This window comes from Bufo gargarizans, chromosome 5 (assembly GCF_014858855.1).
Source record: "Bufo gargarizans isolate SCDJY-AF-19 chromosome 5, ASM1485885v1, whole genome shotgun sequence".
Lineage (NCBI taxonomy): Eukaryota > Metazoa > Chordata > Amphibia > Anura > Bufonidae > Bufo > Bufo gargarizans.
Genome location: NC_058084.1, coordinates 340,132,451 through 340,153,906, shown reverse-complemented (window position 1 = coordinate 340,153,906; position 21,456 = coordinate 340,132,451). Strand labels below are relative to the sequence as shown.

Genomic DNA, 21,456 nt, shown 5'->3' with positions numbered 1-21,456 from the left:
TAATTATATAGACACCAGTGATAATTGTCAGCCTATACGCATAGAAACACCATGTACCTCTATGAAGTAATGCTTAGTGGTATAGTGGTTTACCCTGTATGTAGACATCCCAGGTTCAAATCCCAGAAGAGAGATACATTTTCTTTTTTTTTCCAAAAGCATATTAAAAGGCTAAACTATAATAAATAATATATAACCAGATAATAATAAGGCCTTACTATATTGAGAAGTGTTTTTTTTTTTTTTTACTAAAACCTATTACAATATAGGATTATAAAGAAAACAGTAATATTTATTAACATTCTCCTCATTATAATAAGGACATTATGGGATAAATGTGTAAGAAAAAAAATTGATGTCTCTCCCAAAATTCTAACCAAGGATCTCTACATATAAAACCAACCACTTAACTACCAAGCTAAAGCATTTCTGGTGTCTATATAGCTATATATTGTGCCTGTGAATAAAGCAATAATATGCAGATTAGCTTTCTGAGCAGATCTCAGTGTGGTGAAGCTATAGTGTATATCAGTGGTGCCCAACCATTTTTCGTCTGAGGGCCGCACTAGACAAGGTATCAATTTTGCGGGCCAGAAGGTAGCTTTGCCAGAAAGAAATGCAATCACTGTGAGGAGGGGGCACGTGTGAGTATTACTAAAATACATAATACGTAGGCCTTCAAATCTGCGTTTGGAGCCTCTGTTGCAGATTCTGTGGAAAGACCAAACAAAAAAGCCTTGTATGCAGAACTTTTGTGTCCAGTAAAAAGACAGGATCCCATCATAGTCGGTGGAGTCTGTTCAGCTTCTTCCCTGTGGGGTGACGGGAGCAGGGTCACTAGTGGGGTGACGGGAGCAGGGTCACTAGTGGGGTGACGGGAGCAGGGTCACTAGTGGGGTGACGGGAGCAGGGTCACTAGTGGGGTGACGGGAGCAGGGTCACTAGTGGGGTGACGGGAGCAGGGTCACTAGTGGGGTGACGGGAGCAGGGTCACTAGTGGGGTGACGGGAGCAGGGTCACTAGTGGGGTGACGGGAGCAGGGTCACTAGTGGGGTGACGGGAGCAGGGTCACTAGTGGGGTGACGGGAGCAGGGTCACTAGTGGGGTGACGGAAGGATGAGGGGAGCAGGGTCACTAGTGGAGTGACAGGAGGAGAGGGGGAGCAGGGTCACTAGTGAGGTGACAGGAGGAGGAGGGAGCAGGGTCACTAGTTAGGTGACATGAGGAGGGAGAAGCAGGGTCACTAGTGGGGTGACAGGAGGAGGAGGGAGCAGGGTCACCGGGAACCAGTCACATGAGTCCACGGCTCCTTACCTCTCCAGCGGCCCTGTCATTTTTCCCAAGGTACTCGGGCAGCGCGTCCTGCTCTCCTTACAACAGCCACCCCTGGAGCCGGCCCCTCCTCCTTCCAGCTCCCGCCAGTATCGCTCTGGGGCACGCCTATACCAACCAATAACAAAGCTCCTTACTGTATGGAGCTTTGCTATGGGTTATTTCAGGCACAGGCAGCAACGTTGCGCTGCCTAACGTTCACAGCGCTCACTGTGGTGATGAATGTGGGGGAAAAGTCTGAGGCATATTGGTATGCCTTAGGCCTCTTTTAGACGGGCGTTGCGGGAAAAGGTGCGGGTGCGTTGCAGGAACATGCACGATTTTTCCGCGCAAGTGCAAAACATTGTAATGCGTTTTGCACGCGCGTGACAAAAATCGGTATGTTTGGTACCCAAACCCGAACTTCTTCATGCTTGGGATCGGTGTTCTGTAGACTGTATTATTTTCCCTTAAAACATGGTTATAAGGGAAAATAATAGCATTCTGAATACAGAATGCATAGTACAGTAGCGCTGGAGGGGTTAAAAAAAATAAAATAATATTTTTTTTAACTCACCTTAATCCACTTGATTGCGCAGCCGGCATCTCTTCTGTCTATGCCGTGTGCAGGAACAGGACCTGTGGCGACGTCACTCCGGTCATCACATGATCCATCCCCATGGTAAAAGATCATGTGATGGATCATGTGATGACCGGAGTGATGTCACCACAGGTCCTGTTCCTGCACACAGCAAAGAAAGAAGACAAAAGGGAAAATAATAATGATCGGGTCTCCATTCCGATCGTCTCCTAGCAACCGTGCGTGAAAATCGCACCGCATCTGCACTTGTTGCGGATGTTTGCGATTTTCAGGCAACCCCATTCATTTCTATGGGGCCTGCGTTGCGTGGAAAACGCACAAAATAGAGCATGCTGCGATTTTGGCCTTCTCACTGTTTACTGCAGGCACAGTGACGTCATGACTAGTATCAATGGCCTGGGCGCGGCTAAACGCCATTCAAGTGAACAGAGCTTAGCCGCGGCCAGGCCATTGATACTAGTCGTGACGTCACTGGGCCTGCAGTAAACAGTGAGAAGGCTGCGGCGCTCCTGGAGCGCCACTGCCTTCTAAAACAGCTGATCGGCGGGGGTTCCAGGTGTCGGACCCCCGCCGATCAGATGCTGATGATCTATCCAGAGGATAGATCATCAGTTTAAACAAACTGCAGAACCCCTTTAATAAGATGGTGGCATGCCCTTTTCAAGCGAACGGCCAATAATTTAGCCAATTCCCTCTTCCTTTCTACAAACTAGTAAATACAGTCAGGAGATACAAATCCATTGAAAAGTAAAGTACTTTTATCCAAATCTGAACTGCAAACAGGCAGCGGGAAAATACCTTTCTAGACATATGCTGGAAGTGCTGCTCCGTAGTATGGATTAACGTCTGATCTAAATCAACCATCAGGACAAGCTTCTTGTTTCGATGTAATCTATGTTGGTCCTCGCGACCGAGTTGTTCAGCTTGCTGTAAGAAGGAAAACACTTTTGTTTCAGGAAAAGAAAAAGACAAAAGCACAATAAACAGACCTCAAGTGGCACAAAGCTGCCCCACAAAAAAAAAAAAAAAAAAAATAAGATTTCATACAGCCATGGGAGCAGAAAAATAAAAAAGTGAAGTCTCTTGGAAGACAGGGACGGGCCTTTAACCCCTTAAGGCCCTTGGGCCATTTTTCACCTTAAGGACCAGACTGATTTTTGCAAATCTGACATATGTCACTTTATGTGGTAATAACTTTGGAACGCTTTTACTTATCCAAGGCATTCAGATATTGTTTTCTCGTGACACATTGTACTTCATGATAGTCATAAATTTGAGTCAATATATTTCACCTTTATTTATGAAAAAATCCCAAATTTACAGAAAAAAAAATTTGAAAAATTCTTTTTTTCTCTGCTTTTAAAACAAAGTGGTACTTCATAAAATTACTTTATTACTTAAGATTCCCCATATGTCTACTTTATGTTGGCATCATTTTGTAAAGGTCATTTTATTTTTTTTTGAAAAGTTAGAAGGCTTAGAATTTTAGAAGCAATTCTTAAAATTTCTAAGAAAATTTCCAAAACCTACTTTTTAAGGTTCAGTTCTGAAGTCACTTTGTGGGGCTTACATAATAGAACCCCCCCCCCCCCCATAAATGACCCCATTGTTGAAACTACACCCCTTAAGTTACTCAAAATGGATTTTACAAGCTTTGTTAACCCTTTAGGTGTTCCACAAGAATTAAAGGAAAATGGAGATGAAATTTCTAAATTAAACTTCGCAATACCTAATATGTATACTTTTTCTTATTTAAGTTTTACACAATAATAGCATTTTTGAAACCAAAAAAAAAAAATGATGTTTTAGTGTCTCCATAGTCAGAGCCATAGCTTTTTTTTTATTTTTTGACTGATTGTCTTAGTTAGGATCTAATTTTTTGCGGGATGAGGTGACTGTTTGGTACTATTTTGGGGGGCATACGCCTTTTTGATCGCTTGGTGTTGCACTTTATGTGATGTTAGGTGACAAAATAAATAATTTTTTTGGCACCGTTTAAATCTTTTCTTGTTTTTACTATGTTCACCTGAGGGGTTAGGCGATGTAATATTTTTATAGAGCTGGTTGTTACAGATACGGCGATACCTAATATGTCTACTTGTTTTTAATTTATTTCACTTTAACACAATAAAAATATTTTTTTGTTTCAAAACTATTAATGTCTCCATGTTCTGAGAGCTATATTTTATTTTTATTTTTTGAGCAATTTTCTTAGGTAGGGGCTCATTTTTTGTGGGATGAGGTGACTTTTATTGGTACCATTTTGTGGGACATACGCCTTTTTGATCACTTGGTGTTGCACTTTTTGTAAAGTAAGGTGACAAAAATGGCTTTTTTTTTACATCGTTTTTATAATTTTTTTATGGTGTTTATCGGACAGGGAGGATCATGTGATATATTTATAGAGTTGGTCGTTATGGATGCGGCAATACCTAATATGTGTGTTTTTTCTGGGGAAAGGGGTGTTTTTTTTCATATTTCTTTTTACTTAAAACTTGAACCTTTATTTTATTTTTTTTTACTTTATTTCTGTCCCACTCTGGGACTTCAACTTTTGGGGGTCTGATCCCCTCTGCAATGCATTAAAATACATCTGTATTGTAATGCATTGCCTGTTAGTGTATTACTCAAATCTCCTCGGCCCCAATAGAAGGCAGGTCCCAATGACATGCAAGGCATTGGGCAGCCTCTGCACAGCACCAGGCCCCTACAGTGATCAGGCAGACACAGCTCCTGATCAGCCTGCCGGAATGCGTTCTGGCACAGCTTCCCCCACCGTACATGTACGGCGTATTGCGTTAAAGGGTTGTCCAGCCTAGGAGTCAACAACCCAATGCTGCTAAATTGTGCCCCATAAAAAAAAAAATTCACTGTCATGTACTATTCAATTCACTGTCAAAAGGCCAAGCCACTTCCTGGTCCTGTGAGAACCGGAACTGGTTGACAATGGGGCAGCAGCGCAGGCATGGCAGAATCTCAGACAGGTAGTTTAAAAAAAAATAATATTAAAATGGGGCTCGGGTTTAGGAGCATTGAGGATGTCACATACACTATTCGTGATTGTGGTTACCATATTATTTTTTTATTGACGTTCGTGTATTTCCATTGTTATACAGTGTACTTCGAATAAGAGACCCCGTTTCCTTTAGTGTATTGATCCCAAGAAATGTAACCCCTCTATATTTAAGATAAGTGTTGACCAATGATCATCAGATGATCGCATTACCTAGAAAATGCTATCCTTCCTGCAATGAGAAGACCACTTTCATAGAAAACTGGAGGGAACAGCTTACCTCTGAGCTAACCATAAGTTCTGGAACGCTGTGGACCATGGAAACAGTAGCTGTTGATAATGGCACCTGCTGCTTTCCATTCTTGCTTTGGAGCCTGAAGAAGGATAGCAATGTCACATCAACAACATTGTGCAAATGCCACTAATCATCACAGATGAAGATTTATCCCTGCATCACTGGGCAGATTTGCCATTCAGGTACAGAAAACCCACAAGGAGTCAAGATAAGTAAGAAACAGCTGAACAGAAATGATAATTATGGTAGGAGAGATCAGCGCTAGTCAGCCATAAAAGTGTGCTAGAAGTTTTAGCTCTTTAGAAACAGCATTGATCAGCTATCCCCAAGATATATGGATGAATATCTGATCACTGGGGGCCTCCTGCTGTGACCTCACTGTTAACAAGAATGGGGGTCCTTTTTGGATGTTAGAATAATAAGGAGAAATGGTAATACAATTTTTTTTGTTAAAAGTACAGATAGAAAAACATAACTAGAAAAATGAAGATTTTTTTTTCCATCATGCCTAGGGCTGCAGTAAACGATTATTTTAGTAATAGAATACTCTATCGATTATTTTTACGATTAATCGAGTACTCTAATAAGAAAAACCTTAATCTAACGTATTTCTTTATAAAAACAATATTTTTATTTGTTACAGTGGTATAGCACATAATTTCACACACATAAGGCTGCTTTCACAGCTGCAATATACATTCTGTCAGAAGAACAGCCGGAATGTACCATATCGGGTATAGCTGGATTATCTGCCGGCTGCTGCAGCCATTGACCGTAATGGGGTCCGGCCTTGTTACAGCATTCAGGCTGGGTTTTGGCCGGACAAAAAATAAAATAAAATAAGCTTTGGACGATACCCAGCATGTATGCCGGAACATGGCCAGATGGCCTTGGACCACATTATAGACAATGATAACATACAGCTGGTTGTATCTGGCTATAACCGATACGGTATTCTCCAGCAGGCTGTTCTTCTGCCACAATGTGTATCTAAGGTTATGTTGTGATCTCCGGCACTTTGTTTCGGTGGAGGATCAGACTGCCGGAGTTGACTGGCTGCATCTGTCATAGCTGGATGCCCATTGACTGTAATGGGGATCCGGACAAAAAATGCTGTACAGTGACATGGCATTTTGATAAGACCCCTCCCAAGTCAGTCTGCCTTGACCTCAAATCAGTCCCCCCATGCGGCAAGCCCGCAATCAGACCCCCATGCCACCATGATCAGACCCTCCTTGCTGCAATCAGAGCCAGACCCCAATGCCATCCATTGCCATGTCCCCCACTCCCCCAGTACCATCAGATCAGCCCCTCCATGCCATGTCCCCCAGTGCCCCCATGAGGCACTGCCACCAGCCCCTCCATGCCATCCAGATTGCCATGATGTCACGCTTCCCCAGTGCCTCCATGCCATCCACCATGTATCCCACTCCCATCAGATCAGCCCCTCCATGCCAAATCACAAGTGCCCCCCCCCCCCCCCCCCCGATGCCAACTATATACTTAACTTTCCTGGCGGTGCGGCATGCACTGACACATGGAGTCCGCAGGAGACGCGTCTTCATCCCAGCATGCACTCAGAGGGACCTGACGTCACACACAGCGTCAGTCAGTGTACCGACGATGTGTGCACGCAAGGCCCTGGCCAGTGCAGCGTGGTGCAGAGTCGGAAGGCCACGGAAAGGTGAGTGAGAAGCTTCACTTCACTCATGCTCCGTGGTCACGTTATTTAAACAAATCCTCGATGCAGGGAAAGTACATGGAGTATTTTTTGCATCGATTAAATCGATTAATCATTTCAGCCCTAATCATGCCCCACATATACTCAAAAATCAAGGATTTCTAGTTCATTGGAATTTCTTGAGGAAAATAAAGAGAAGATAAGGAAGAAATTGGTAAAACGGGTATCCTAGAAGGATAATAAGAGAGATCAGAAGAAACATGTGGGAAAATAGGAAATTAAATTTGTATTTGTAAGCACATAAGCTAGAAATACAATTAAAGGGAATGCCACGGCACCTCATACAGGTTATACGTACCCCGCTCCCCATGCCCACGCAGCCACCGCTGCATCTCCCAGTCGTGCGGATGAAAACATCCGGAGAAGGGGGGATGGCCAGCCAATAGCGGGCCGCGATGGGGACGAGCCTCCCTACTGTCACCCACAGTTGTAAAATATTCTGTGGAGTAACAGCACAATACCAGTGAGCTTAGATAATATATTAGTCTGAGGAGATGAGGGAGTATGAAGGAGTTAATTTAAAGGGATTCTGTCACCTCTCAAATTCAGATTTTAAACCAGTCATGCTCCACAGATTACCTTGAATCGACTTTTCTGTTCTATACTGTAATCCGTCCAGTAGTTTTGCTGAAAAACGACTTTTATAATTATGCTAATTAATCCTGAAGGTGCCCAGAGGGGCGTTATGTTCCACTTTGTCTGCCCAGTAACGCCCCCCCTGCAGTGCCCAAAACGCCTTCCTCCTGAATCCCTAACGGCCCACAGCGTCTCATCCCTCTCCTCCCCCTCCCTGACGGCCGAGTGGAGTCTCGCGCAGACGCAGTACCCACTGAGGGCTGCGCCAGTGCGATTTGCTAGAGACTGAGGGCAGGAGCTTCATCGTCGTCACTGGGCATGCGCCGATCCCAGCGATGTCCGATGCTCGCTCTTCCCTCAGTCTCCAGCAAATCGCACTGGCGCAGCCCTCAGTGGGTACTGCACCTGCGCGAGACTTCGCTCGGCCGTCAGGGAGGGGGAGGAGAGGAATGAGACACTGTGGGCGGTTAGGGATTCAGGAGGAAGGCGTTTTGGGCACTGCAGGGGGGCGTTACTGGGCAGACAAAGTGGAACATAACGCCCCTCTGGGAACCTTCAGGATTAATTAGCATTAGCCGAATGAAAGTAAGTAACACCATTATATTCTCATATTCGCACTATAAGGAATGTAACTAGCCCAAAAAAATATATAAAGACTTTAGTGGGGTGACAGAAGCCCTTTAAGCATAGAAACACCAGTGATGTAAGTGAATAAGAGACAGGTTTTACTGAATCTTTTCCCATAAAACAAAATAACAATTTGCTCAACTCCTCCTGCTGCCTGCAGATTACACTGCATTTTCATGGTGACGATTCCCTCGGCTCTTTAATAATCATTGCTCTGTATTTTTGCCGTTTGTTCAGTCTTACCAAGTCAACAACATTTTACTTACTGCGTTAAGTCTTGGCCACATTCTGCACACAATCCCTTCATAACCACTGGATGGTTACAACTCGATAGCCTTACCAAAACACCACTGCATTGAAAGCACAGAAAAGAAAAAAAATGGACATTTAGAATCGGTCAGACCGGAGGTGTAAACACAAATCTTTTTTTCAGACTTAAAAAATAAAAACATATGCTGTAATTTTTAGTAATCTTATACATAGAGCAAGACAACACAATTTAAAAACATTTTAGGTTTGTTTGTTTTTAAGATTTGTTCAAAAACAGTCCAGAAGATATATAAAAAAAAAAAAAAAAAAAAAAGGGAAGCATTACTCACCTCCATCAATCCCATGCCACTGTTGTGGTCCATACTGCTCTCCACTTCCTATCCCAACTAAACATGCCAGAAATAGCAGACTGAGCAGGATTTTCTTGGCATTTCCACTGTATGAGCTGGGACATGGAGTACAGCATTGATTAACGGCGGAACTGTGGAGGGGAGTAATGCTTTTTTACTTAACATTCTCTGTTCTGGTTTTTACAAAACAAATCCCAGGAAAACCCCTTTGGGTGCTTTTACATGCTTTGTTATACCTGTATTTTTTGCAGTAAAAATACCAGCTCCAGATGTTAGCTTTAGGTCTGGGCCCGAGGGGAACACAAAACATTTTATTTTGCTACCAGTGTTTTTGATAATTAGATGGTGTTCTTTGTCCTTCCGGGGCTGGAACAGATGCAGACAGCACACTATGTGCTATCCGCATTTCCGGTTTCGCATTTCTGTTCCTGAAAAAAATAGAACATGTCCAATTGTCCGCAACTGCGGACAAGAAAAGGCATTTTCTATTATAGTGCTGGCAATGTGCGGTCCGTGAAATGCGGAACGCACATTGCCGGTGTCCGTGATTTGCAGAACGCAAAACACCTACAGACATCTGAATGGACCCTTAGACTGGTATTGGAACAGCAGATTAGGCTGACAATTGTCAGGAAGGAAGCGTCCCTTCCCGGCAATCACCTGCTCATCAGTGGAGGAGACCACTGTATTTACATGCAGTGATCTCCTCCACAGTATGGTGAGGAGTAATTGATAATGCCATCGCTTGTCCCCGTACAGAATCATTGCTTGCTGGCAGCAGACCGCGATTGGACGGCAAAATTTGCAGCAAGCAAACAGCGTGCCTAAAAAATTGACACTGCCTGATGAACGAATGTTTGCTCGTTCATTGGGTAATCGGCGGCACTTTTACATTGGCAAATCATCGCTAACTAGCATTCCAATGAACGCTTGTTAGCTATCTTCACATGTAATACAGGCCTATGGGAGAGATTAATCAAAACTGACGCACAGGAAAACTGGCTTAGTTGCCCTTAGAAGACAATCAGATTCCAACTTTGATTTTTCAGAGCTCCTGTGGTAAATGAAAGAATCAATCTGATTCTGCTATCCTTTACACCGCCAGTTTTGATAAATCTCCACCATCATGTGCAAAAAAATAAAATAAAAAAATAAAGTCTCCCTCCTTTAAAACAAACAAAAAAACAAACACTAGCACTATATTCAGGTGTGTAAGGGCCCTCTTTAGGGCCGTTTCACACGAGCGAGTCCATTGCATGAATCACGCAATGGACGCAGAGTGATTCTCCTTTCTGGACTTGCAGGAGCGCACGGCATTATCATGATTTATAATGCTGTGTGCCTCTGCTTGACCTTACTGCTACAGGAGCATACTGACAGCTTTAGGTCACTATGATCCTGTAGAAGTAAGGTCAAGCAGAGACACACAGCATTATAAATCATGATAATGCCATGCGATGTGGATCATGGTCATACACAAAGTGCAATTCCCACAATGCACCTGTTCATTTGAAACGGCCCTTAAGAGGTTTGGGGGCTTTTCTATTTGTGCAATCAAGCCCAGCAGAGCAGGGAGAAGCCAGAGGGAGCCACCCAGGGCACACCCCGAACCTGGCACTCATAAATACCAAAATGCTTTTGAGTAGACTACAACATGCTGACAGCAGTTTGGTTACCATGAAAGGTTCCTTTTTAAAGGCGTTACCCCACAAACAACACTTATCACCAATCGACAGCTAGGATCCCCACCTATCATAAGAACAGGGGTCCTGGAGTCCTCTGCATCCGTGGACTGGTAGTGCACATGGTGACCCTCACTCCAATCACTGTCTATGAGAATACCGAGTACTGTTCTTAGCTATCTCAGTCAGTCCCATAGAAGTGAACAGAGAGGTGGGGCCAAATTCTATTACAAATTAAAATGGTTTGGTTTACTCAAGTTTTCATTGACTTTGAACAAGTTAAAAAATAATAAAGTACTCTGAAATGGACATCAGCACAAGAAAAGTTCTCTGAAAATCGAGCTGCTAGCGCACGTAACATGAGCGTAACTATAGGCTAAAAGGAAAACTACCAAGACATCTCGAATAATGTATGAGAAAAGAAAAAGAAGGGAAGGTCAAAGGCAGGAAGTGGAAGAAAATACCAGGAGAGGTTGTAAATATGTGGCTAAAGTCCAGAGAGCAGTGGACCAGACGCATAGAAGCGATGGCCCACTGCGCCAGAGAGGGAGGAGTTGTGGTCCACTAATGGTAAGGGATGACCATCCATGCTGCCACCAAAAGGAAACAAACCTCCCTTGAAAAAAAGATGTACAGGGTGACCAGAACTGGCCATACTGGTCCCACCGAGTGTTTACATAAGTAACTGAATTATTCTCATTTGCAGATAAAAAGAACTCTTTATGCGACCTGCCTGCTCAGTTCTGGGTCCCCATCGGACCGCTACCACGAGGACAGATGGGCAGCCAGTGAGTGGCCTCAGCTTTCACATGTTCCCAAGCAGTGACAGAGAGTGCCGGAGAGCGGGCGACGACTATAGATCTCTCCACAGATATTCCAGGCTGCCATGGTGCCTTCCATACCTTTTCCCATAAGCACCAAGGAAGCATGTAAATACACTAATACATTCAGTTTTAAAGACACACTAAACACCGAAAATGGATTGAAAAAAATAAATTTTTTAATTCCAGCGGTTCTGCAGTAATCGCCTTTATTTTGTCCGATCTTTCATGTCCCCCTCACCCCTTTACAATCCTGTGTCTGGCTGTTAGGGTGCAGCCACACACAGCAGTGGAAGTGCAATTAAAACTGTACCAAAATGCATTAAAAAACAAACAAACAAAAAAAAACACACATGCATTTTTGCAGTGGTATTCAGTGTTGTTACAGATTTTTTAAAGTATTAATCTTTTTTAAGTCACTTCGTGGATTCTACTTCCAGTCTTTTAGCACGTCAAACAGCATCGTCTGACTTTCTCCGATCGTTCACACTGTTCAGAGGGGGAGGAAGGCAAGCGACTCAAAAACGAGAATCAGACTTCATTCAACTGCAATGCTCTTCATTGGGCAACTTCATGTAGTCCATCAAGAGGCTGTGTGTGTCTGAATATACCATAAAACTAAAAACGGAGCTCACATAGTACCCATATAAAACGTTGTATTTTATTAAGTCATAAAATATACCATTAAAAAGGTAGAAGTGACAGAACAGACACCATCCCGGCAATACACACACCACAGAAATGGTGTCATAAATGGATAAAAGTCAATATTCCATACGTATAAATGGAAATTAGTAACAATAGACATTAGGGTGAGTCAGTGATGGCAAAAGTCATAAAAAATACATAGAATGAAGATATTGGCAAGCTGAATGTATAAATGCAGACCGCCAAGAACTCTAAAAGGACAATAGCATAAAGAGGACTCGCCCACAGCGCGTTTCGGCGTGGCTTTCGTCCGGGCGTAGGTAGCGCCATTCTGGTATACACACACTGCTTGTGGGCGAGTCCTGTTTATGCTATTGTCCTTTTGGAGTTCTTGGCGGTCCGCATTTATACATTCAGCTTGCCAATATCTTCATTCTATGTATTTTTTGTGACTTTTGCCATCACTGACTCATCCTAATGTCTATTGTTTCTAATATCCATTTATACGTATGGAATATTGACTTTTATCCATTTATGACACCATTTTTGTGGTGTGTGTATTGCCGGGATGGTGTCTGTTCTGTCACTTCTACCTTTTTAATGGTATATTTATTAATTGATTAAATACAATGTTTTATATGGGTACTTTGTGAGCTCCATTTTTTGTTTTTGTTGTCTTGTATACTTAGGAGCTTGTACCGGGGTATCTGATTAGTTGGACCCTTTTATTAGCCACAATATTTATTGATACACTAAGTTTTGGCAATGGGGACATCTATGGGCATTTCTTGTATTGATTCATAAAACAGGCTTGTGCAGCATCCGCTGCCTTAGGGCTTATTCACATAACCGTAGGCCTGCCCGTGCCAGTATTGCGGACCTGCATACGCAACTGGGTCCGCAATGGCACTCTGCGGAGGAACGGATCGGAAGCTCAAAAAAAAAAAGATGCACTACAATACGCTTCCGTGGGCTTTTGGGTCCGTGCCTCTGCACCGCAAAATATAAGACATGTCCTATTCTTGTCTGTTTTGCGAAAAACAATAGGCATTTCTACAATGGTCCGCCTGTTCCGCTCCTCAAATTGCGGTAGTACACAGGCGGTTTCCGTGTTTTGCGAATCCGCAATTTGCGAACCGCAAAAAAACGGAACGGTTGTGTGCATGAGGCTTTATACTGATTTATAATGCTGTGACCTTGAAAGTCCTGAAATCTATTGTATTACACCGACAGCATTATGTCAGTAGATTCCAGGACTCTCAGGGTCACACAGCATTATACATCCTCATAAGGCCTTAAAGGGAACCTGTCACCAGGATTTTGTGTATAGAGCTGAGGACGTGGGTTGCTAGATGGCCACTAGCACATCCGCAATACCCAGTCCTCATAGCTCTGTGTGCTTTTATTGTGTAAAAAAAAAACGATTTGATACAAATGCAAATTAACCTGAGATGAGTCCTGTCCCCGAGATGAGTCCACTGTGAAGGAGCCCAGCACCGCCCCGCATCCTCCGAATCTCCTCCTTGCTCCGACGTCAGAAAGTCAGAGCGCCGTAATCTCGCGACGCGCGAGCTAGCGCATGCGCAGTTCCTTCCCTGAGGCTGATGCCAGCACAGGGAGGGAACAGTATGAAGACACTGCGCATGCGCTAACTTGCGCATTGCGAGATTACAGCGCTCTAAATTTCTGCCATCGGGGAGCAAGGAGGTGATTCGGAGGATGCAGGGCGGTGCTGGGCTCCTTCACACTGGACACATCTCAGGTTAATTTGCATACGTATCAAATCGTTATTTTTGCACAATAAAGCACACAGAGCTATGGGGACTGGGTATTGCGGATGTGCTAGCGGCCATCTAGCAACCCATGTCCTCAGCTCTATACACAAAATCCTGGTGACAGGTTCCCTTTAAGCACATGGGCATATTTGGTTTTGTGGTCTTCAAAACATGGATACCAGTCGTGTGCATTTTTCCGTCTGCAGGCCCCGCAGTATTTTTCAAATGTCAATTCTCGTCAGCAAAACGGACAAGAATAGGACTATTTTTTTGCTGTGCTGTCCACATCTTTTGCTGCCCCATTGAAGTTCAGATGTGGACAGAAACTAAGTGTGTGCATGAGGCCTAATGTGCGATCCTGCCCAAACTCTGATTGGGGGGGGGTCTGACATTCAGGGCTGATATAAGGTCTGATGGGGGTCTAACATTGAGGGCAAACCTCTGACAGTCCGTGCTTCTGGTCAGAAAACTACTCCAGCCTCTGACTTACACCGGACCAAACAAAAAAAAAAAAAAAACACTGTTATGGCTCCTCTGGGACTCTAGGGTAAAAGATGGTAAATTAGTCGGTGCCAAAGTCCCACGTGGCGAGGATGGCGCAGAAATACTTCTGCAACAAAATATTGTCACACTGGCGTTAATAAACTTGCAAAACAGGGTTTTGTGACTTGTTTTACGCCAAATAATCACATGGTACTCTTAGTAAATGACCCTCAATGTGCAAACCTAGCCTAAGGCCACTTTCAGACGGGCGTATTTGCAATGCGTATACGGTCCGGATTTTGTGTTTCGGAATCCGCTGCTAATGTTAATGAATGGAGCTATTCACATGGGCGTATAATTTCTGTCAGCATTTGAAATCCGCAGCATGTCCGAGTTTGTTTCCAAATACGCACATTACAAGGAAGAAATACGCATGTAAGGGTACTTTCACACTTGGGTTGTTTGATTCCGGCAGGCAGTTCCGTTGCCTGAACTGACTGCCTGATCAGGCAAACTGTATGCAAACGGATGTCATTTTTTCTGACTGATCAGGCATTTTTCTGACTGATCAGGATCCTGATCAGTCAGAAAAATGCCTGATCAGTCAGAAAAATGCATTGCAATACCGGATCCGTTTTTCCGGTGTCATCAGGCAAAACGGATCCGTTTTTTTTTTTTTTTTTTTCATTTTTAAAGGTCTGCGCATGCGCAGACCAGAATGACGGATCCGGCATTCCGGTATTTTGAATGCCTGATCCGGCACTAATGCATTCCTATGGAAAAAAATGCCAGATCAGGCATTCAGGCAAGTCTTCAGTTTTTTTCGCCGGAGATAAAACCGTAGCATGCTACGGTTTTCTCTTTTGCCTGATCAGTCAAAACAACTGAACTGAAGACATCCTGATGCAAACTGAACGGATTACTCTCCATTCAGAATGCATGGGGATATGCCTGATCAGTTATTTTCCGGTATAGAGCCCCTGTGACGGAACTCTATGCCGGAAAAGAAAAACGCAAGTGTGAAAGTACCCTAAGGCCTGATGACCATACTGATGGTATATCATCAGGATCCTGAGCCAGAATACTGACGGATCTCAATACGCTCGTCTGAAAGAGGCCTAAGAAGGCCTTACTGTATTCCAAAGCATTTCTCTCCAAATAACCTTTCCCACATCTACACATAGTGTACAGTGTTCCCCTGGCACTCCCATATTATCTATAGATATACTCCCTAGAAACACCGCTATGTGGCGTCTGATGATACAAGGCACTATTTTTTCCCCCCCAGTTGATTTATACATCTATGTACTATAAAGAAATTACATCCATTACATTTCCACATCTTTTGTGGCCCCATTAAAGTGAACAGGTCCGCATCTGAGCCGCAAACACTGCGACTCAGATGCAGACCAAAACAACGGTCGTGTGCATGACTTCAGAAATTTTCTAACTTTTGCGCCTACTTTCCGACCTATTTATGTAGGTGCGTCTTAGGGCTGATTAACACGAACCCGTGCCACGCACTGGGGACCACAGTCGGTCCCCAATGGCCGGGGCTGACGGATGCAGAGCCGTTTAACTTGAATGGGTACAAGATCCATCCGCACTGCAAACAAAAAAAAGCGGAGGCACGGACTGAAATGCCACAAAAGCGCTCCGTAGTGCTTCCATGCCTTCCAGGTTGCAGACCCATTCAAGTGTTGGCGTCCCACATTCATGTGCATGAGCCCTTATTTGGGCCAAGTTCACATTTCAGTTATTTGGTCAGTTATTTCCATCAGTTAGGCGTCATTCACACGTCCATGTCTGTGCTCAAATCCGTGAGAAGGAGGTCAGTGATGCATCCATGAAGATGTCTGTGATGGATCCGTGTGTTAGTGTTTTACTGAAACTAAACCGCTGAAATTTTTTTTTTTAAAGCATCTCTTCCTGATGATCTGTGAAACACGGATGGGCTTTTCACAGACCCAGAGTATAATAGGCGTGATAGATCCGTGAACATGGACAAAACACAGACCCACGGACCGTGCTAAAACCCTGATGTGTGAATGCCCGTGTGCTGTTAGTGGAGAACACGTACTGCACGCGTCCGTGGAACACTGACATGTCAATGAGGCTTTACACTGGCATAATGCTGTCAGTGTTATACAATACATTCCAGTACTGTAAGGGTTACCTTACATAGCATCATAAATCACCATAATGCTATGCACCCCCTCAGTGCTAGGGAGGTCAGGACAGGTGCTATTACTGACACACGCTGCGAGCCCAAAGTGTGGAACTTGCTTGAGCAAAAGGGACCTAAGGGTTAACATTTTCAACACCAGTGCAAAAAAAAAAGAAAGCTTTAATTTAAACTTTTAGCATCTCATTTGACTGGTAACTCTTCAGGCTCTAAGATACCAAAGCAACTTCTTCAGCAAATCAGAGATAAAACTGGAAGGTTCTGGTTTGTGTCTGCCACCCTCCCTCCACCTGCTCCCTGGAGCAGCACATGGCACACGTTCAGCTGTGGGCACACCCCCGTCCTTACAGAAACCATTGTTTACCAGCTAGCCTCAAAGGCAGTCATGGAAAACAAAAAAAGGCCCTTTCCCCCATCTCTCCAGAGAGCGCAGCTACACAGATGGGAACGCCAGCAGATGTGCTCTGGATGGAGTATAGCAAGCTGCTTGCTGGATAAACAGTGCTCCGGCCCCGCATCCACACAGACGCATGGCGGAGGGACCCAGCACCTAATGAGTGCCAGCCTGCACCAAACCAGGGGTGCTGTGCCCCCACTGCCCTGTATATACACCACAACGCTCTTATACAGGTCACAGGGCTCGGAGAGGACCTCTAAGGACTGGGGCAATCCCACAAACACTTGATCCCCATAAATGCCCCATGTTAAGGTCCCGCTTGTCGGGTGGTCACACCTATCACGTGGCACCTAATTGGTCGGCAGCACATTGTCCCGAGTAGTCAAATATGTGCCCCCAACACTGTATGGGGAGGAATGATCGCAATAACGACTGTTCATCCCCATAAACAAGGGATATTTTAATGGTGTGAACATACCCTGCGAGGTCTGATCTGGAGGTCATTGGACCCCTTTCCTACTGTCACTAGGGTTATCAGGATCACAGGAGACGTCTCCTCCACAAATGTGAATGGTAGCTCCGTGATAATAAGGAGAAGCCAGCTATGGGAGTCCATATTGCCTAAAGCCGGGGTGCCCTCAGGGCGGCCTGGAGAATGTAGCTACCCTGCAAATGTTGCTTTTAGCTAAGGCCGGGTTCACATCACCGTAACTGACCTGGGCCGCCATAACTGTCTACAATGGAGTCCATTCAGTTACAACCTGGAGCATTTTTTTTTTTGTATTGCATAGTCTTATTCTTATGTTATTCCTCCTAGAAATACATGAATACATTGACAACAGGGTTTAACCTCTTGCCTTGTCAAAGCGGTGTGTCCCTACACATCACTGATTGGAACCCCTTTGACAACTGGGGGGGGTCCCCATACAGTCTAAGTGATCCACCAACCTACAATATTAATTGGTTCAGGACGACCATTTTATGTGAAAAAATGGCAACTGGAAACTGGTTAATCCAGGGATACTCAACCTGAGGCCCTCTAGCTGTTGGAAAACTACAACTCCCACAATGCCCTGCTGTAGGTTGATAGCTGTAGGCTGTCCGAGAATGCTGGGAGTTGTAGTTTTTCAACAGCTGGAGGGCCGCAGGTTGAGCATGCCTGGGTTAATCCCTTTCTACAAGGATAGGAGCATCTGTGACTCGCACTACAATCAGGTTTTGTTGTGGCTGGCACTTTTATGGGGGCATCATTACTCACATTGTAATGGAGGATATTGGTTGGCACTGTTATGGGGGCACTGTTACTGACACTGTAATGGAGGGCGTTAGCTCGCACTGTATATTATCACAGTAATAAAGAGATCTGAAGGGCTGCAGATGCATTATGACTCCCGCTCTACTTCATAGGGTGCAGTCCATCAGCACCACTAATCCGTATTCAGCCTCTTGGCATTGCCACCAGAAACAGTGATGAAGGAGACAGCGATATAAAAGCACAGATTGTTGCCTTTAATCAGATAATAGCACGTACGCTGTTTGGAAAACAGGCAAGCTGATTGGCTACACATGCCAATGTACTGATGCACCGGTGATGGTGGGTGAATGGAGCTATTGCTGTACGAGAGGCCATCACATGTCGGGGATCACTGTATTTATATTTTACCAGTAAGACAAGTCCAGCCCAATGTAGAAACTTGAGACCCCCACCGATCACTAGAACGAGGAGAGAAGAGCGTGCCCGTCCAGCTGCCCCCTTACTACAGAAGATGGAACCAGCTCCACACACTTTCTTCTGAGCAGGATACGCAAAGGGGGTCTGAACGCTGAGACCTCCACCAGGCAAAACTTTTGATATGTCTGTATAACATATCAAAAGATTTATCAACGCTCAGTGACCCTTTAATATACTGCACACTTTTGCTAGATTTTTGGGCCTTTTTAGTTACGAGTCATGCTCTAGTTATTTATTAACATCCCGGGGAAGGGATTGTTTATGTGACACTTCTCACCGTCAGAGCTGATCTCAGTCTAGATACAGGGACCCGTGTGATCAGTCTTGTAAAATACAGGAAGAACAACTACCACATCCTGCACTCTATGCACAGCGCTCATCAGGACGCGTTCACACGGGCCGATATACAGAGCAATGAACCAACCGGTCCCGATCATTGCTCACTTGTTCAGAGGCATTTACATGCAGCAATCCTCCCTTTTGTATGGTAACAAGCAGAGGTCGCAATAACGCCTGTACAAGCCATTTTACTCCCTAGAAAAAGACTCATGGGTATTTTTACGTATGCGTCTGGTCTTTTTCTAGTCAGGAGCGCTGTATCAGAAGCTGCCAGTTCTGGCACGCACGAAGCCCCGCCTCTCTCCCAATAAGTCCCGCCCCTCACAGACCTCTCGCTAACCAGAAACAGCTCCAAATCATTGGCGGCAGTGGTCACAGGGTCCCCTCCCCTCCTCCTCATTGGTGGCAGTAGCAGCTTCTGATCGGAGCACCAGCCGTGTAATCCTGGGGCTTCGATCGGTTACCACGGCAGCCAGGACGCTACACCATGATAAGCAGTCTGCAGTAAGGGTACAGAGGGGAGGTAACCAGTTGGGAGGTGTACCTGCACAGTCTAAAAATGGCAGCACTGATTGGATAGAGTGAGTCTGTGCAGGGACACACCCCCAACTGGTTACCTCCCCTCTGTACCCTTACTGCAGACTGCTTACCATTCATTCATAACTTCTAGTAGAAATAATAAAGAAATAGCACAACATGGCGCCATAAGAATAGATGTTCCAGAACTGTTATTACATGGGGAATGCATGAAGCTATTACCTATTACAACAGGAATGTCAGGAGCGGTGACAGCTCCTCTTTAACATACTGAGTGGGAAAACTGCAGGTGGGCACAGAGGAGCGTAGGAGAGATACTTGACAGCCACAGGCAGAGTGGCAGCTTCAGCAGGGGGTACCCCGGAAGGAAAGGTATAAAACAACAACAAAAACCCCAAAAAAAAAAACACACATGAAAGGTCCTCTTTAAATGAAAGGGGTTGATGAAAACTGGACAATTCCTTTCAAAAGGTGGCCATACATCTGTCTCATGACTCCCCCATATCCATGCACTCTCTGTTGGGGCCAGCATGTATGCATTGTCAATGGGAAGAGAGAAGAAAGCCACTGGCCAACACTTGTCGTGGAAACTTATCTCCTGGAAGAAGGGGGATAAAAAAAATAAAAATAAAAAAAAATAAAGGGGATGAGGTGCTGGATCACTGATCCTTCTCTCCTCTGTCAGGGAAGAGCTTTACACACACACATTAGATTGTCGGCTGAACCCTCCGCTCTCTGCAGGATTGGCTGACAACACTCTATGTATGGGGGCCACTCGCCTCCCTATGCCTTGCTGCACCCCACGGGTCGCCACCTTCCGATCCTGTCCTCACATACAGCGGGGCACAGGTTTAGGATTTGCTGAGCAAGCATTTCCAGTATGTCAAGACAAAAGCAGGAAGGAGATTGCACCTGGGAGCCAAGCTACGTTGGACAGGAGTAGCAGAGGAGGAGGATAACCCCTTTAGGACACATCCACACCAAACACAATTTGCTGCAAAAAAAAACTAAAATTAAAAGTCTGTGGCAAAATCTGCATGAGTTACCTACAGATCTGCTGCCGAATTTCATCCCGTGCTTGTCAAGAGTGAAATCCGCTGTGAAAATCTGCAACATAAATGGCCATGCTGTAAATAGAAAAGGCGCACCGCAGGTCAATTTACGCTGAGAAATTTCTTTAAATTACTGTAAAACGTTAAAGTGTAACTGTTATATATTTTTTTTATTTCTAGTTTATTAGAGCTAGGCATGTATACCTGAGTTAGTCTGTCAATGATTGTCAAGAGATCTGTAATTACCTTATAATAACAGCTTTCATTAATGTCCCCTGTCCCTTCCCACTGCTTCCCTAAAAGACAGTTGCTAAGGCTTGTCTGTCTCTGGCTAAGAAGACGGAGGGGCGGTCCTTCACACCGCATGCCTGCATTAGGCTCATCAGAGTGAGGAGGCGTGTCTCAGCAATCCAATCTGATTGGCTGGCAGGTAGCTGCTGGCTACAGCAAGTGTGTATGTGTGACCTGAGGAAAAGCAGTTTTGGCCTCAGAGAACTGGCAGAGGAGCCATCTTGAGAAGGTCCTCATATTGTTAATGTTTAAACAGCCATAACTACGGGAAAACTCAATGAAAACACTGGTATGTGAAGAAACTAAACATTGCTTTATGCATAATGCTGCTGCTGTGGTAAAATATGCCAAAATTGATTTTGTGACGGTTACACTTTAAGGATTTTCTGCATACAAAATCTGCCACGTTTCAGATCAGTGTGGATGTATCCTTAGAGAGGTATTCCCATCTGGCACGTTAATGGTGTATCGCTAGGATATGCGATCAATGTCAGATAGATGCGGGTGCCATCCTATCTCCAAAAGAGGGCCCTGACATGAAGGGAGAGCAGCCATGTGTCCAAGTCCCATTGCAGTGAACAGGGAGCAAGGTGTCCAAGCGCACCCACATCACCATTCACCACTATGTGGGCTGCCAGTGCTCAGTATTTTCGAAACTTCCATAGCAGTCAGTCAATGGTGAGGTGGCAGTGCTTGCACAGTGTGCTCTCCTTCACTCTGGGACCCCGCT

General features: G+C 44.7%; 1 protein-coding gene across 2 annotated transcripts in view; it reads right to left on the bottom strand.

Moving 5' to 3' along the window:
• CTDP1 (CTD phosphatase subunit 1) overlaps positions 1-21,456 on the bottom strand; it is a 110,868-nt gene that overhangs the window by 80,825 nt on the left and 8,587 nt on the right. For both annotated transcript variants that reach the window (XM_044293363.1, XM_044293362.1), the window contains exons 2-4: positions 8,431-8,514; positions 5,206-5,299; positions 2,711-2,839 (exon numbers count right to left, since the gene is read on the bottom strand). In XM_044293363.1, coding sequence (XP_044149298.1) covers positions 2,711-2,839; positions 5,206-5,299; positions 8,431-8,514 — 307 coding nt within the window. The remainder of the gene's footprint in view (positions 1-2,710; positions 2,840-5,205; positions 5,300-8,430; positions 8,515-21,456) is intronic.